This window comes from Athene noctua, chromosome 3 (assembly GCF_965140245.1).
Source record: "Athene noctua chromosome 3, bAthNoc1.hap1.1, whole genome shotgun sequence".
In the NCBI taxonomy this organism is placed as follows: Eukaryota; Metazoa; Chordata; class Aves; order Strigiformes; family Strigidae; genus Athene; species Athene noctua.
Genome location: NC_134039.1, coordinates 19,747,565 through 19,766,972, shown reverse-complemented (window position 1 = coordinate 19,766,972; position 19,408 = coordinate 19,747,565). Strand labels below are relative to the sequence as shown.

The 19,408-nt window shown below is 40.3% G+C and overlaps 1 protein-coding gene across 10 annotated transcripts in view; it reads right to left on the bottom strand.

The window, feature by feature from the left end:
- CALD1 (caldesmon 1) overlaps positions 1 to 19,408 on the bottom strand; it is a 200,606-nt gene that overhangs the window by 43,601 nt on the left and 137,597 nt on the right. The window contains exon 1 of one of the 10 annotated variants that reach the window (XM_074902194.1): positions 11,218 to 11,460. The exons of the other annotated variants lie outside the window; for them this stretch is intronic. Coding sequence (XP_074758295.1) covers positions 11,218 to 11,264 — 47 coding nt within the window. The 5' untranslated portion in view covers positions 11,265 to 11,460. Of the gene's footprint in view, positions 1 to 11,217; positions 11,461 to 19,408 lie in introns of those variants that run through there. 10 annotated transcript variants of the gene reach the window in all.

Here is a 19,408-nt window from a genome sequence, read left to right as displayed (position 1 = left end):
TCAAGCTTTCAGACCTTGTTCCACCTTCAGCCTGTCCAACAAGCAACACACATTCACACTCCTCCTGCATTGGCACCTGGGTTACAGGAGAGGGTGAGTAGCACTAACCTGGGCTGGACCTATGAGCTCTGGGTTGCTTCCAGATAGCAATGAGTGTCCCCATGTTGGAGAGCACAGCATTGCTTTGTGTTGTGACTGTCCTTGCCTCTGCACACAACCAAAGCACTGGTCTACAAAGCATCTGTTTGATGCCACACAACATACACTTTCTTTTAGCTGCATTTCATCATACTGCTAAAAGAAATGGCAGGTGAGTCCAAGGCAGCAAAGGCAAAGAAGCAAAGCAGATGGGACTATATAAGAGAGGAGTATGACCAACAGTAGAAGGAAAGTGAGAGGAGGTGGACAACAAGGTGAGGAGGACAATGAAGGGCTGCTGTGGTAAGAAAGTGATATGGTTAATGGGAACAGACTGCAAGTGCATGCAAAAGAGAGGCTAATTCCAAATGTAAGAGGAGACAAGAGATAAGTTTCCATCACCAAGCAGCAAAGCCTTTTTTTCAGATTCAACCGACATTTTTAAAGAAGATAATGGAAAAATTCATCATTAGATGCATACACACAAATGTTTAAGCCACTGCTTCTGGTATAATCCATTACATTCCAGAAGTGAATGAAGACTAATGGGTATTTTCCCCACATTTTTATATTAATACTTGGCACTTGCTAACTTCTTTCCATCAAAAGATCTCAATGTGCTTCACAAACGTTCATTAATCCTTGCAACCCCTTCTGACTTCTACGTGGTAGGTATTATTACTACTATAATGCCAATTAATGGAATGGAAAACAGACACATTGAAGAATGCACTTCTTTTATCGTAAACCTCGTTCCAGATAAGATTTTCACTTTGTCTGCACTACTTCATACCTGCTCCAAAACCTGATGAAGCTACCAGCAGCTTTTCCAGCAACTTCCAAAGGGAGTTGTTGCAGGTACATGGACTCTCTCCTCCCAGGCCCATCTCTAACAGCTGCACTGTGCTGACTTCCATCACTGTGCCTGAAAGCGTGTGAAAGCCACTGGCAGAATTGATTATTCTGGGATGTTTTTTGCTGGCATACTGAACAAAGAGACATCCTCCCCTGAGCTCTTTCTGAGCAAGTGATAGCCTGCCTCTCCTCTGTGTAATGCCTTCTGTTGCTAGGTCCTTCCAAATCAGCAGTTTACATTTTAAAGAGTTGTGCCTGCTGGGAAATGGGAAAGGAAGGGCAAAAAGCTAGTTTAACCCAGGGGATCTTGCAGCACTGTCACTGAGAAAGCACCTCAGGTTCTGCACAGGGATCAGCATGTGTCAACACAGCCTGGCATCTTTTTGAAGCACTGGGCTGTAAATTGAGATATGCTTAAGTGCCTGAAAGCATGAAAAATGGGGTGCATCGTCCTTACCCTACAGCTGGGAAACAAGGAGTTAGCTTGCTGCCAAGCCCTTCTGCTTTCCAAGTGTCAACAGGTATAGAAAGCCAGCTTGGTGAAGTAGAGCTTCCAAAAGGTGACTGAGAAAAAAACAGCAGTACAACAGAGAGATTTTAGTCCTACTGAAACTGTAGCAGACATCACATGGGAAGGTTTCTGTGCACTACGGCTCTCACTGCACCCTCTCCAGTCCCACAGCGTAGATGGGACTGACCTGAATGTCAGCCAATCCTTCCAACACTGGCTCTTGCAGGACTTTGTCCTGATTCAAAGTCAAAACACTACCTGTCTCACCTGCACTATAAGACAGAGAGTGTTACAGGAAGCCCCTGAGACTCCTATAACAAGGCATTTGCACAGCAGATGGATCCTTAGAAATAACACCATGAGAGAACAGACCTTAGACTTGATTTAAACATGTCACAGTTCACACAAGTATCCTCTTCTCAGCATCCCATGGTAACTATTCATATACACATGCCAAGACTATTGCAATGGAGATGCAGTTGTTTACCCTTTTATGAAAGTTCTCACTGAACTTAAGTCATGCATCCTGAAAGGCACTGAGAGGGGCCAAAAACTGCATAGCAAATCTATGTTTAATAAACTCCTGTGAAAATATAACATTTGGCAGGCAAGGATTTGGTAATGTAAACTGCAGGATATTTGGCACAATAAAGAATTAGGGCAAGCATAAGAGAATTTGAATTCCTGCTCACAAAGAGTGTGGTCCAACCTGTTAATACAACTCAACTGACTGAGATTACTAAGTAACAATATGGTAATCATCCATCTGAAGAAGATAAACTTAGCAGCTATGAGGCAACAAAAGGGTCTGGGGATCAGCAGTCCTCCAAATTGGAAAAATAAGTTAATCCTGCTTTTAACTCAAGCTAACATGCTGGCAGTTAAGATGCTAAATATGGGATTTAGAAGGCTTCATTTGGCCCCTCTCTGATACAAGTTCCTGCATGAGATGTTCAAACTCCCTTGAACTTCAGTTCCCATCTGGCCAAAGCACAGGAATGTTCAGTAAAAAAAAAAAAAAAAAATCATCCATTTGGGGCATTCAGAGGCTAGCACAACAGGTGTTACCTACATCAATAAAGTGTTATAAGACCAATTGGTCTAATGCAAACACAGGCATAAAACTTAACTCAAACACTAGCAATCCTCTGCCAATGAGGTGATCTTAGATGTACTTACAGGTGCTACTGCCAGCTCAAGATGAGTATGAGACTATCAGTCAGTGTTAGTGCACAGCTATAAGCATATACAGTTTTTCTGGACCCTTGCCCAATGTTTGCTCAAAATACTCCCACAAAATTGCCAAAGGTTTGGAAAATTCCAGGGAAGGCCCCACTACCTACATTAGAGAGAAAACCTCCAAATGGTTTTCTCCTCTATTTCAGCTCCCCAGAAGCTTTTCCAGTTCCCTCTCCAATTTCTTCTCACATTCCAGGCAGCCCCTGTCACTCCTCATCTAATGGCATTTTAATGGGTGTCTCCATCTTCTTCCTCCACACCTGTGAGCCTTAAATTCTCCCAAGCCTGAACCTCCCTAACTCTTGAAACACTATCAGAGCCTTTTCAGGACTCAGGCCCTCACTGAAATGCTGTCATGGATTTGGAGAAGTGCTGGAAGGGACCTAGGCGCTGAACAGCAAAATCTCTACTTATTATAATCTTGTGAAAACCATAATTATATCCTTTTTGGGAAAAGAAAACACATTGGTATGATTATCAGGGCAGAACAGCACAAAAAACAACTAGTACACAGAGAACGAAACAGAAATAAATATTGTTCCATAGGTTCAGAACGTTCACCTTTTGAAGTTCAGGTGCTATAAGCATAGGACTGAATGGGAGGTACCAAGGCAGATTGTCTCCTACCTGATCACTCCACAGGGCATTGGGTGAGTTTGAAAGAGAGAGAATAATCCAGAAAATCCAATATGGAATTAACCCTGTGGCTATCCCAAAATGACAAAGGACCAAATGCAGCTTTCAGATATGTACAAGGCAGAAGTATCTGTCTTCACTGTATGGGCTGCAAATTATCACTAATGCACCTTCTGTCAGTGGGAAGCTTTTAAGACCATATAGATAAGGACTGGCAGGAATACCCAGATAGCATTCCTACAGTGTTAAGGGAGCTTTTTAGCATGTTGGGAAATCTTGAGGAAAAGCTGCATTTGCAGAGAACTTCAAAACTGCTTTGCTACAGCCTTTATGGAAAATGTACCAAGAATTAGAAGACAGTCCTCAGCCTTAATCTTTCTAACTCAAGTAAAAGTTTAGCTAGCTTTGGAAGCAGATGTGACCTCTGCTAATTAGGCTTTGGGGCTTTTTCAAATCCTGAGAAACAAAACTGCTGACACGGATGTGTCTGACCATTCCTGTTCCAGAAGCAGGCAGATGACAAAGGCGAAGATGTACAACACCACTGCACACACCCAGAATCTATGCCAGTGATTTCCCTCCAGCAGAAGTGCAATCCTAAAAACCTCCCGCTTCACAGAGGAAAGTTAGGTGTTACACAAATTGCACATTCAACACTAGTTTAAAATGGGAAGCTACTTTTGAAGAAATTAGTATACAAGAGAATATGGTATGGTTGGAACACTTGGGCTTTGCAAAATATCATCTAACACAGTAGCAAGAGAGCTGAAAGGGAAGAACAAAAGAAAGAGGGAAAGAAAGCACATGGCAAAGGACAGGCTGTAGCTCATGGGAGGTGGAAAGCTAGGAACAATCTGAAAATGAAGAGAGACTATAAAGGTTCCACCATGGCCATGTCAGTGTGTGATGATCCACATAATTTGTGGATGCAGATACCTACAGTGTATTGCGCCTTGTAAAGCTCACCCATCCCATGATTCTATTGCTGAGTTACAAACGCCACTAAAAAAATACAAACAAAAAACCCCAAATCAAACCAAACCAACAAAAAACACCACAAAAAAACCACAACAAAAACCTGTAGTAAGGATCATGTCAGGAAGCAACAGCTGTGATGATGGTACTTCTTTAGTTACACTGAAGCAACTCCAGTGCTGAATGTACTGCAGATGGAATTGGCAAGTCAAACACCTCCTATTCAGAAACATGTAATATATTTTTATAATGTTTATTATGTTTATAATATTTTTATAATGCATTTTAATAATGGTTTTTATAATGTTTATTTACATGTTCAAAAATTTGCAGGCAATTTGGCTATGACAAACTGAACAGAAGCCAAAATCTCACATCCTGCAGTGACAAGTGCATTGATCTCAAGAACACACCTCTAGGACAGGCCTCCACATTTCTTAAGAGTATTGGGGAAAAGAAAACAAGTGCATGTGGATCACGTTTTCAAGTTTTTGAAATGCACAGCATGACAGTTTGGAGATATTTTATGAATAAGGTTTTAAGCTGTCTGGAACAAGAATCATCTTTTTTGTTCTGTAATACAGCAACCTTTACCTGGAGGACCCACAGCAATACCAGATCCTCCTAAGCAGAAGTATAAAGCAGATTGAAAGTGATCTAATAAAGATTCAGTGTTCAGAATCAAAATCACTTGCAGAGTTAATTCTCCTGGGTAGGCATGCCAGTTTCTGCTGGAGTTAGTCTTGCTCACAAGAATCTGAGTATTAATCACTGTTGCTTACTCAAGGTATATGAAAAAGTGGTGGATGGAAATTAAAAACATAAGACAACAAATTCAGCCAAGTACTTGATCTTCAAGAGAGATTCTGAATTCGAGGAAGAAGGGTCTAAATACAAATAGGCATCAGACAAAAAACCCCTATCAAACCCAAAAAAAGTAGTTGTGCACTTTTGGGAGTAGCCTACTCCTAATGGTGCATCTGTATGTTTTGTTTAATGCAAACTTGTACATCCAATCCCTGCTACTAATGCTGTTTATTTTTCTTTTCTGGTTTATTACCATCCAAGTTTATCTTTCACATCCTTTGCCTACAGTAAGCTAACCTCCACAATAACAGGATATGTACTCCAGAATTACTATGATGGGCGGAGGGGGATAGGAAAAAAATTGCTTCACAAATGACACAATCAAACTTACAATACTCAAGAGAAAATTAATGAGTGACAGATAAAATTGGGCATTTAGTGACTCTTACTCCTCCTACAGTCAAAGAACCGCACCAGAGCACCAGGTGGGAAGGGGGGAGTCACTACATCACTTTCGGTCTTCCAGCCACAGCACAGAGTGAATTTAAGCAGAGCAGGTACTTGGCTTAATATTTTAGTTACCAAGAGACAGAGACTGAGGAAGGAAAAAATTTAAATACCAGCTTCTGCCCTCCCTTGAAACTTTGCTCATCATAACTCAGTTTAAAACCCGAGGAACTATACTGACTTCAGATTTGAAGTCTGTATTTAAGCCTGGCATGCATTACTCATCTCTGGAATTCAATACGAGCCTTCAAAGCAATTTGAAAGACAAACAGCTGAGCAATTTAAAGCATCAACTAAACCTTGTAGTTAGTACTTTTCTTCCATGATGGATTTTTGAGAAGAGAGAAATTGGATTGTAATACATTGGACTAAAGTGAGATTTTTCTGACAGCTTCACAAACTGTTTAAATGCTTTAGATGTAGAACAACCCACATGGAAAACTCTGTTCCAACGTGCCCGCTGTTCCTTACAAAGGTGATTACAATATGGCACTGTTGGATTTGCAAAAACTTCTCATTACCATATCCAGTTTGTGTGTCAGAGGGAGATTTCATGGCAACAGTGAACACTTTTGAAAAAGAGAAGGAAGAGGGGAGGGAAAGGCAAAGGCGAGTGTGGGGGAAGACCTCCCTGGCTATCTACTCTGCAAAGGATTTGAACTGTAGAAAAGAGGAACCATGTCAGCAAATGCCAAACCAACGCAATACCTGCCAAACCGCACCTTATCCTTCTCAATCAGCAAAAAAAATTATCCGCTGCCTGATTTCTCTTACCTCACCAATAAAGGGCTAGGTTTTTTTCCCTTATTAGGACAGTCTCCGTGCTGTAAAATTCTGGCTCTAATAAGTGGCTTTAATAATATGTGCTGCACATCAGCACAAAAATAAAGCAACTAATAAAAATAAAACACAGGAGGAAAATGAAAGGGCTGAGTCCTAAATTAAAAGGGACAACATCAGCTTAGTTCAGGCTCCAAAATTTGATCATAGATTTTATGAAAAGGAGAATTAAAATTGGAATGGATAAATGTATGAAGGCTAACATTATACAGATATATATAATTATAAACTTGGCCCTGCAGCTACTTATACATGTAAGTAGCCTTACTGACAGCAAGGAGACTTTTTTACTACACTTAAACACTTAGATGGCTCAAAACATAAATCGAATGTCAGTACATGAGAATAGCGCAAAGAAAGTTTCTTTAATATTTAACAAAATAAAATGCAAAAGGAGTGAAAAGTTACAGTCAGGTCTCCATGTTTCAGTTATTTCAACGATTGATGGAAGTAGGTTTCTCAGTTGGATTTTTAAATGTATGGTTTTGGATTATCTAGTATACTGCATCTGCATTACATGGACATATATGCATATATATATATACGGACTAAAGAACACATAAGGCCTAAAATAATCACCCTGAACTTCCCTAGTTCTTTTGAACCTCCTTGTTTGGGAACAGGGTGGATGGAGGGTCTGGGACTGCAGATGTGGCAGGAAAGCGAAAGACAGGGGTATGAAGAAGCCGGATGAAGTTGTGCCGCCCCCATCCCACACTGGTTGAACACCTATCCCAACAGTGTAGCTGTGGAGGAGATATCTGGGTTTAAGATCTGCACTAACAGTGAATTTTCTAGTTTTGCTGAAGTAGAAGAAAAAAACCCTTGTCAGAGTGAAGTGATATGGAAAATGTTCAGGGCTGGTTTAATTCAGCCTGAAACAAGAAGGCATATCCTTCACCTAAGTTTTTTCTTTTAACTTTTTTCTTTAAAATGTAAGTCAATTTGAATCAAGAGATTCAAAAAAAGATCAGAATGTTTTATTTCAAAAAATATTGCAAAGATGCAGCGCTCAGTAATTTCTTATTTAGAAAGTGTCAAAAAAGGCATTTTAATTTAAAAAAGTATTTCCTCTTGTTTTCATTTAGATTAAGTTAATCTCAGAAACCTGACATGAACTCCCAACTCTGCTCTGCTCAGAACTCTCCCAATTTTTTGTTGGTTTCGTTAAATATACCTTTAAATCAGAAACAATTCTCACAGCTCATTTCAGGCATTTGGATTCAGAGAGCGCAGTACTAGGTTGAGTCTGATGTCTTGCACCACTGTCCTGGCATGAACCCAGGCTTGGACAGGGTGGAGAAGTCAGCTTAGGGTTTTCATTAAACTCTCTGGAGTCACTTGTTCTCTAACAAAGTCTTAGAAATTTGATTCTTGCAGAGTCATGACTTCAGACTCAGGTGGATGCCCAAAACTCCCCACAGATTAACCCAGTTCTGTGCTCCCAACACCCAATCCCTTGCTTATGCTGGAAAAAGAAAAGCCTCTTTCACTGAGGCAAGAAGGCTGCAAAATCTGAGATGTTTCCTTATAGACCTGTTGCTTCTCTGCCATAATGTTTCTTCCTCTTTTGAGTGAGGATAATCTATCTCATTCAAAAAATGTTTCAGCTCTTCCAGTAAATTTCATCTGGCCCACGATGAGAAAAGTTCCTGTGTCTAGCAACAAAATCTTGAACTGGACATTCAGTCTTCAGTAGCCACTGTCCCGGTTGATGTGTAAACCAGACACTAAAGCACATGTATTTCATTCAGGTGGTGACAACTAATATGGCAAGAATGCTTCACATACATGCAGTATTGTTACCACACTGTTTAACGTAAATATCTGTGTCCACCCACAGATAAACATATTTGCATCAAAACCACTCACTTACCAACCCAAGTGTTTTGGACTTCATTCCTAGATAGTAAGCACTGAAGTGCAACTTTTATATAAACATTGCAGCTCACAAATGGACAGGACATTATAAGAGCAGTGACTATTTCTCAGCCCATGGTATACTTGTCACTGTTGGGGAAGAGCCACTTTTAGAAATTGACTGACATCCTTAGCTTTCAAAATGGAGACTAACAGGCTCACTACTGGCTAACATCTTTGTGCACCTGGTCTTTAGTTACATTATGTCTATCTTATTTTACCTCAGTAAGGTAAAAAAAAGACTTTTACAAATTAAGGATTCAGGCCATTACCCACAGGGGAACAGGAATGAAAAGAACAGCCAACAGAGAAGACCAGAAGGAAGGAAATCTATGGATTCAAGTGAAAATGAACAGCATCAATTTTTGGAGCAGAATTAACCACATAATATAGTGCTACCAATATTGCTGCTGTCTGTGGAGAAGCATCCTCTGTTCAACCCTTCTCTTCTCCTAACAAAACTAGCTGATTATCTTTCTTGAACATCCACCCAAGAAACAGAAAAGAGAATCTACAATATGAAGAAAATGCTGTGAAAGAGTGAACTTCCAACAACCAAACTGTGCATTAATGATCTGTGAAGTTTGAACAAAAGTTATAATTTGCTGGAAGAAAATCTTCTACCTGTTGGCAAAGCCAACTTCTGCTTTCCCTAGGAAATTGCACAGTAAACACCTTAGCAAAGTGAGCCAATTCAATTCCTAAACATTTATTAAGCAGTCTTTATATTTTCAGGCCATCAGAATGATTATCTTGGCTACAATGAAAGCTTCTGCTTTTAATTTCTAGTGTATCAAAATCTTAACAGGATTATATTAAGCTATTTAGCAATTAGATAATTTTCTACAAATACTATGAGTACACTGAGCATAGAGTATCTCTAAATGATGCAGCTGAAATGGTCATATAAAGGGTGCATTAGAAGACATTCGCAAGAAGTTAAAAATCATATTTTACCTCATTCAGAACAGTGCAATAACAGCCGCCTCCTTTTCCCTGGAGAGTCTCCAGAGAGTTAACTTATAGGGATTTTAATACTTACTTTCTTTTCCATTACAATCTCCTGAGAAGACATGAGCACTTGGAATGACTATGTTATGCCTCAGCCTGGGAAGGGCAGTATTTCATCATGTATTTCACTTTGAAGAAGCATTTGTGGGTAATGCTAAAGGTGTCTTGCCCGCTTTTGGCCTGAGGTCATGGAGATGTTTGTCAAAAGGGAATAAATCAGTTTCCAAATTTTGGCCACATATTTGATTTCTCTTAAGAGTCCTCACCAAAAAGAGTTTTGCTTTTCTTCCCTAAATATGCTACTGTGAGTCTTGACAAAAGAAAACCCATGTCTGTTTGTCAAGGTGTGTCTGCTCTTGTTTAGAAGCTGCTACAGGACACAAATTCCCAAGATACAGGAACCCAACATTATAGTAGCTAATCATGCTTCAAGAGAAAAGGATTGAATAATTTTCACTCAGATATAATTTCACTGACTTCAGTGAACTTAGTTCTCATAACATAATTGCAGGCACCACAGCACACAAAAGCTAATGCCTTTCTCCCAGCAGTTGCCCAACACTTCGGAGATAAGCCAGGCATAAAGTTAGCACACTAATGGTTCCCTCTCTCACCCAAAGGGGACTAGAGGAGAATCTCTCTCAGCAAAGATATTCAACAATTTCTAGGTTTTTAAGCAAAACAGCCAGACCCTGACATCTAGCTAAACCAGCCTCAGTGCAGATCACTGCACTCAGGGCCAGCTCCGCAGAGTACGCATCAAGAGTCAAGGTTTCCACCAGTTATATCAGCACTAAAGTGCTCAAATCTCACCCGCTCTGCCCTTTCCCCTCCCTAGCTCTCTCTTTGCACTGGTTGCAGAGAAATCAAGTGCTTTGCCATGACTGCTCCCCATTCCTGTACAGTAGTACAGGAGGGCTGGCTACCATGGCTTGTGGCTCTATTCCACACAGACCAACACAAAACAAACCCATTTGACATACTCTTAGTTAAATTATTATTTCTTGCCCATTTTCTGAAATCATGATGAAGGATTTCATATTCCTGGAAGGGACTTCTTGGAAGGGCCGAGTTTCAGAAATTCCTGAACTCCCTCTCCCTCCAAGAGCACAGGATTTCAGGCTGGAAACTCCAAAAACAAGCACCCAGAAATTCCAGTTGCTTTTCAAAACCTGTCCCAAATTTTAAACAAAACCCCGATATAAATCACAGTATTTCAGAATTAGTCATGTCCTGTTTCCCACCCCTCAACACAGAAAGCAGACAAACAAAACAACAACACAGGACCCAAATAAAGCAGATCATTTTTTGGTGATATTAAACAGGCTACTGGATTTTCTTCTCTCGCTTCCCTCCCACATTCAAAGATGAATGTGCCATGAGGACTTTATTTACTCAGTGAATTAAGCAATCTGAGTTATGCAAAAGCTTTGACACAAACTATGAAACTTCAGCAAACATCCCATTAACAGAACTTCAGTTAGCAACCAGTCCCTACAGTATACACTTCTGCCACTGAACAAAGCAAATTAAATCCTGTAATTTAGGTAAGAGAAACGCATAAACACAAAGACTTTTCCTTCAGACAACAGAACACAATACAGCAAAAAGAGGAACAAAAGAACTCTCTCTGCATCCAATGCTTATTCCCCAGTTCAACCAACTTCCCAACTCGTTACACGATTCTGTCCCCCTTTACCATCACCACCATCCAACACTTCCTACACAACACCAAAAGGCTAATTCCATACAGATATCATAATAAATCGGCAACTCACTTGGAAAGGCTTGACAAGTTCTGCCTGCAGTATGATCTGCTGATCATGTCTGCAGTGTATGAATCAGTGCAAACTGCTGCCAGCTCTAGGGAGCAAATGGACAGATGATTAGGGTGTGGAATGAAATAATAAAAATGCCATTATCCTTTCAGGCATGTGAGACTTATTGGATGCTCTTTCCACCCCACAGGTTAACCATTTGGTCGGTCCTGTAGCTCCTGAAATGACACTCTCTATCTGTCTATTGTCAAGCTCATTATCTATCTTGTATCCTCCTCCCCTCCCCTTCGCCCCCCTCTGTTCTGTGATCATATGATTTTTTTTTTTTTTTTTTACTGTATTCTCTCTAATAGATCCTCTTCTATGTCTCGGCCCTCTGTTACAGGAATTCTTGCAGATTTCTCAGCTGCTCAACTTGACCAACAAATGCGTGCTTCCCATTCAGCTTTCACAAGAATCGCTTCTGTTTATCGAGCTTGTCTGAGCACCAAGCAGCCTGAGCACTGCACAGAAGTGCCTTCACAAGTATTTGCTTGTAGGAAAGTCACATTCCAGCTAGCCGAGAGATGATGAGGGGAGACGACCAAAATATAAAACAATGGTCCAGGAAACAGTCCTGCCTTTTGATCGTAAATCATTGCCTAAGCATTATGTGGGCACTTGGATCCAGTCTAACTTGTGAAAGGTCAAGCTGGATCAGATAGCTCAGAAGACTTGAGGCAGATTACTGAACAGAAACAAATCCAGGAAGGTAGGAAGTAGCTGCAAACTCAACTGCAGTCAAGGTAAAACCATTTTGTGTATAGCAAAGGGATTAAAAACAGGGTTGGAACTAAATCCAACCTAATATACTCCCCTCAATATTCTTCCATCTAATCCAGTGAATGAGGCAGGAAATAGAAGTGCAAACAAAGTGATTTAAATGGAGGCACCATCAGTTACCATGATTTCACACACTTGGCTTTCATACCCCTTTAAACCCGCATATGTGAGTAAATTAAACAGCTTACTGTGCAGTCCTGCAGCCATTCCGCCCCAGGCTCTGATCTTGTTAAACCTCATAAATTACAAGGGTGGGTGTGGGTGGTACTCCGAAAGGAAATCTCTACTGCAAACTCGCCCTTCTGTGAGAAGTAGTGTGTGGGTTCAGTAGGTGGCACTCTTACCTTGAAGCGAGCACCAAGGCAACCCTCTCTGCCCGAAGCCATGGAGGATGCTGCATGTCCAAGGAGGCACCAACCTCGGCAGTTTTTTTTCAAAGCTTTCAAGAAACCAACAGCTGCACTTCTCTTGGGGCACTGATACTCATTTACGTTCTGCTCAGATCCTACGGTCAATAACTGTTTTTTTTTTTCCTCCAAAAAACTCCCTCCACAGTTTCAAGGAGATAGATTTTTGTGAAAAGGTAACAGTTCTGTGCTTTATAGTTGAGTGAATCCCATGCAAGAATGTACAAGCTCAGGGGTTTTGGCACACTCAGAAACAAGTCTGCAATACCCCAAGATGTTGCTGTTTCTTCATGTACACCTTCTCCAGACCCAGCCTCTTGTTCTAAAGTACCTGCAACCCCCCCATTTTTTTGTGTATAAAATATACTGGAATTCTGGTCTGGAGCAAGGAAAGGCCAATAGTGCTGATTGTAAAGGGAAAAAAATATGGATTCCATTTTTGTCAATGCAGAGAGATCTGCAAATGAGATGAGGGTGCAGCAGGCAGCCATCTCCCTTTCTTTGACCTCAAGAGAAAGAGAGCATGTAAGGCAGTGTGAATGTGTAAAGTCCTTCAAAAACACTGGTGAGAAGGGTATCATATTTACTCTTCCTGGAAAAGGCATTACTACAGCTGCAGAATTACAGAAGCGGAATTCTTCCCTCTGGAAGAACACTAATTAATCAGAGATTGTATTGCTGTTCTGCCAAAATACACATGTTAATCAGATGCCAGATGTCATTGTTTATGAAACTATAAACTAGGTTCCAAGGCAGCCCTACAGATTTCTAATACAGGTCTGTATTTACTACTGTGTCACAAAAACTTTTTTTTTCCACTTGAGTTCTACACTCTTTTCAATCCAACCTGGAATAGTTAAGATTACTGCAGTGCTCACAAACAAAACTGCTTCCACACAGGATAAAAATAAAAGCAAATTGACTATCCTCTAAAACATATGCTCTACATCTTCAAAGAATAGTTACAGATTTTTCAAAAATCTGCCCCTACTGTCATGCAGATTCTGACTCTAGATGGCAAATCTGACTTATTTCTTGGGTCACTGGGAACAGAGGAAGCCTCTTGCACTTGTAGTAAACCTCAGAACCATCTTTAAATGTCCCACTTGGACTAGGACAGCCATAAAAATCCCAATTCTTTTTCTTTGCTTTTCCAAATAATGTTTTGAATTATAAAAATCTGGAGGAGAACTTCACTCTAGATGAAGCACAATAATTCACATGGTCAGCCTATTTTTTATTTGGAGCAAGGCTTCTAACACCAAATTGCATCTTCTTGCACATACCTCTATAGCACTACTGAGAATAGATGTGATTTGCCTACTGACTGAGCAGCAAGCAATGCTAGCCATGCAAGTCTATCTTCATGCCACCTATGCCTGCAAATGAAGACCTGAAGAAAAATAAGATGAGCAAATCCCACTTCCAAACAGTATCAGCCTTTCTGTCCAATTGCTTCTAGTGTTAATCTGTGAGAGGTATCCTTGTCAACAACTGCTCGAAATACTCTGCAGGTTGGTATCCCACCTATTATTAATTTGACAGCACTGCTGTTGGTTTTTTTGTTTTGTTTTGTTTTGTTTTTACCAAAAAACCTTGCTACAACCATGATTTGTCACATTTGTAAAGCTGCAAAATAAAATGTGCAATTCTGGACACAGGCATGTTAATCCACTGCGTAGAGGCAATGAACATACTGCCAAGTGGACCTGGGCTGACCTGTATGAGCAGCATGCAGTTGCACTGATGAGTGCCCAGGAGGCTTCACCTTCAGCTGTCCTCAAAGCTGTCCCCATCATTTAAATCATAAGGCCCATTCAGCTGGGGAACATCACTGTTTTAGCAAGAGCTACAGGGGCATTTTGTGATTCAGTCTGCAACACAAAGCAGGGCTCCGCCAAGGTCAACACATGCAATGCCAAGCATTCACATTCAGCTGGGTGCGGACCCAGCAGCTCCATAAGTTTACAGCAATGCAGAACTGACACAGTCAAGATTTTGCCATGCTTGCGGCCCCTTTAAAAAGAAGTGAGAAGAGGATCTGAGTTATAGATCCTTGCACTTAATAATCCCTTTATTATTTTAAATCCAAATGTTTGTTGTTTACTTTCTTCAGTAACCTGAGAGGGATACTCTCAGTACACTGTGGCCCACAGGTGAAGATCTTGTATATGGAGCAGGAAGAGGCAAAACACCTTCCCCTAGACCATTTCAAAAACTCATATGGGCATCTAAAGCATGAAAAATGATAGGGGCATGAATGCACACCTTGACCTGCTTGTCTTGTATGTTCTGGTGCTTCAGAGATTAGTACTTGGCTCTAGGACACCAAAACCCCTAAGGAAGACACTAGAAAGAGAAAAAAACTAAGTAAACAAACACAAACTAAACTAGGGCACTTGAGAGGTGTCATTCACACCAATTAATTCAAGAATGGCTCTATAAAAGTGTAGGCTCATCTATTACAACAATGAAAGGAACTACAGGGGCTTTCCTAGCTTCTTAATATTAAAAGCAGCAAAATAAGGAGGAGGAAGGAAACGTGAAAGCTTTCCAAAAGGAAATTATTACTGGAAGGTTCCAACGTCTACTCATACTAACAACAGGAATATGTCCAGAGGTTATCCAGAGAGCCACTTAATATTTTGTTTGTTAATTTTACTTTAACTATTTCTGCATGCAAGACAGAGTTTTCAGTGAGCTTATCACAATAGCCTGTGAATCCTTTTTCTTTTGAAATTATAGTGAATTTAGAACCTGTCATAGGCACATGCGTCACCCAGACCATGCCTTTCCATATGTAGCCTGTTTCTTTATGTACCTGTTTGTCAACAGCAGATTTGCTCTGCTGCTCACTGTTCTCATCCTGTTATTCAAATACCTTCATGTTCCTTTAGTTCTTTGTTTAGCCCTTTTCCAAGTTGAGACAATTTGAAAGCGGGCAGGCAAATAACTTACAGAAATACATCTGATTTGTTCAAGACAGTAAATAGCTCACCCTACACTGCCCCTCTTCTGTGCCACTAGTCTGATATAAGTAGGCAGACTTGTAGAGAACTTGCAAAGCTACTGACATTTTGCAAAACAGAACTCTGTTTTTTATGGAAATTCTAATGACATTAACATCTGCTCCTTATTTAAAGAATATTTTTAACTCTTCCCTCCCTGGGAAAATGAAGGATGCCACAGTCTCTTTCATGTTCTCACAGAGTAGACAAACTATGTTGGTTATTTTAAGGACTGTTCTGAAATTCCCTAATACAGTTCACTGCAGGGAACTCAGCGTATGCATCTCACAAGGCAAAAAAGCATCTGTATTCGCCCTCCTATGAGATTTCACTCTGGAACACTGGCATGTGAGCAGGGACCTCATTTCACAGATGAGCAGCACTTGGCATATTAAATCATATGCAGTAGGTAAAGTCTGGCAACGCATATATAAGGTCTTGGAGTAAATCTCTTGAGTACTCATAAAAACAAAGCTATGTACTTCATCATCAAATAATGCTGAACTATCTCTTACTATGTACTTTTTTTCCAGTCCAGTTTTAAATATCTCAAGTAATGGAGATTTTGCCATTTCTCAGTGTTAAGTCTTCTGTGCTCCTGCAGGGATCAGTACTAAGAAACCATCATACGGCTATGACATTTATTCCTCCCCTTATTTTTAAAAGGTAACTTGTAGTTACATCTACCTGGATGTCTATCAACAGCAGCAATGCCCAAAATTTTAATGTGTTCAGTTAAACTCATGAGTAATACTTAGATTGGAACATGTAGGTTTGGACATATGCATGTGCAAATCACAGAGTCACATGCACACAGTTTGCATGCTGACATGGCTACATTATCAGGTAGCTAATGCCTTAGCAGACAATTTGCACAGACAAGTTCTGCATGATTGGAAACACAACCCTGTACATGAAAACGCAAAAGCCTGAAGCCTGAATTTGTAAACACTTGCAAAAATGTACTTCCAGATACTGGAGATCCATATAGAGCCCGTGTATCACTTCGATGCCTGCTTTGCTGGGACAGGCTGGCCTTGGATAGTTTAGTTCTCTGCAAGGAAAAGAATTTCATTTTCTCTGACTGTCCTCAGTTCTTGAGGTATTAATATTATCCTGCTTCTCACATGGAAAAGTTACTGACTGCATGTATGGCTGTAGCAGTAAACAAAACAAACTCCAAGACAAGTGATAAAATGATATTCCAAGGAGAACTTCCACTGTAAATTGAAACTTGATTAGAAAAACATATTTGCGAGTGTTTGCATTCCCTATCAGTTACTTATGGGGCAAAGCACAATCCAGAAATAAAGAAGCATAATATTTCATGGGTGTGATAAACTATTTCCACCAAAGCATAGCTTTTATTTTATGTCATGTTTTCACTGCTTTCAAATAAACATTAAGATCCAAACAATAGTTTCCATATAACAGCCAGGATATAGCTACCTTCTGGTCATTTGAACAACCGAAATTGAGGAAGCCATATGAGGGAAGCATTCACAAAGGCTGTCTTTATCTCCTCTCCCCATGCCTGGGCACTGTCACTAGTGAGGGACAGACTGTGGTCCCCTCCTGCTCTGATCAGAAGCCCGTTTTTTCTCTAGCCGCCAGCAGCAGCAGAGGGAAGGGCCACTATTTCCCCATTCACTTATGCACCCATTCTTTTGTGCTTTATGCATTTCAGGGACACATGCCAATTCCCACAGCAATAAAGAGCAATCTATTATTTTGGCTGACAAATTTTAAAATTTTCTGTCTCCCATTTATACCTGAACTGTAGCTTGCATGGAGCAGTAACTGCTATTAATAAATTTCAGCTTCAGTAGTGCAAAGGATAGTAGTACTCAAAGCTCAGAAACCTGTGATTGGACTTGTAGGACTTTTGCTTATAGCCATGTAGGATAATACTTGCAGAGGCCACAAAACATAAAGTTGAATAAATAAGCTGTCAATAATGTAGATTAAAGTTCTCTGCCCCAACTGTTTCTGGCAATACTGAATTTCAACACTTTCAACAACAGATTTTACACAAAAATTATTAATGTTACTTTTAATATATTAACAGGCATGCTCCAAACATTATTATGCACTCTAAGCCACAAAAGCCAGAAAGAGCCACAGTGTGGTAGCTGTAATACAAACACAGAGTATAGATGCATCTCTAGATAAAACAGGTTATGCCTTGATTTTACTTGCTGAGTGGGCATGGGTGGAAGCCTAAGCCGCAACTCCTTAACAGACACCCCAGTAAACTCATTAAGTGTGAAGCGTGGGATCTATTTACCCTTGTGTGCCACCACATACCATCATCCACTGTCTTGCTTCAGTCTGAAGCCATGGTCCAAGTCTGGGCTTCAGGCTCAATCCTTCTCTGCTGGAATGGCTTAATATAAATGTGTGTACAGGCACACATGCACGCAGCTCTGGAAAGAGAAGAGCATTTCCTGCTGGGCCAATTTATGGAGACGTTCCTGTACCAAAAGCTCCTATCTTATGATACTTTAAATTTTATTGGTGAACAACATCCAAGCCCTGGTCAGGATCTTGACTTCACAAACAACCCAATAAACTCAGCTAGCAAAAGCCATCCGAATTCCACTGAAGGCAGTGACTGCTCAACAGTTTAGCCACTTGAACAGCTCAGAGGTATTCAAAACACAAACCTCAAGTAGGAATACTCAGTTTGGGCCTTTCTTATCCCTGAACTTAGCTTAAAAATATGACATTGGAGCCTCAGGCCAGGACTGTGCCTCATGCAGGTTAATGAATGGTTATACCCCTGTCTGACTGGAGTGCTCATTTTTCATTTCTGGTAACAGCCCTTAGGTGTTTTGGAAGGGGCTTTATTTCACTAGCTGCACAGGGATTACTGACTAACTGGATGCTCCCAAGAACTTTCAGAGAGCAAACAGTGTCAGTTTATTTAATAACTTTCAAAGTGAAACTAAAATCTTGTCCAAATCATGTCTCCTCTGATTTAATTAAAACACACCACATATACTGCACTGCTCTGTTAATCATTAACAAAGTTAACTCGAGACAGAAGATGAGTCTTTTCTTTTCTTTCCTTTCCTTCAAAAGCCTCCAGACAGTGGAAAACTTAAAAAAAATTCCCCAAAAAAGACCAGTACAGTATGATTTCTGATAGAATGGTCAATATCTCAGTATGTTTTTCCCCCTTCTTCTGTATTTCTGATTCCTATAGGAATGCATCTTAAGGGAGAATTGGTTTTTGTTGTTTTTTCTTTCTTGCTTGGCAAAATACCTTTCCCAGATTTTCTAAATATTGCCTGGTGTTTGCGTCAATATGACAGTCATTGGGTCTGACAGGAATCAGATTGCTAAACCCACACAAAAATGCTTTGGAAATTAGAGGCTAGCTATATATTCAATTTCATTCAAATCCACTTCAGCAAACTGGCAAGGAGTGGATCTGAACCGTCCCTGTTATCCCTTAACTTCTGTGGTACACAACAGAGATTTCTTCATCATGCTAATCTCTATCCTAACTTTTAGACTCACAACTCCCACTGTCTGAGAAATCTCCCTAGCACTCCAGTCCCAAGTCATTTTCACTTTTCAAGATGACATAGCAACCCATGAAACTTACTCTCTCTGTGAAATAAGCCTTTCCAACTTCTTCCAGGCAGGAACCAAATAGGAAACTAAACACTGTTATAAGCGTAACACTTTGTGGACTATTCAAGAAACAGGATACATCTAACATCTATTTTTCCAACAGTTCTTTTTTGAAGGAGACACAAACAAAACAAAAAACCCAAATAGAAAAGGTTTATTTCTTCACTTTCTTCAGGTTTTAGGGAAATCTAAACACAAAATCTTCCAGTCTTATCAGTACAGTTGTTATCTAATGGGATTTCCCTCTTGAAAGCAACAAAGGGTCAAGGCTGAACACTTCCACAAGGCCTGTCATGTCAGATCAGGACAGCA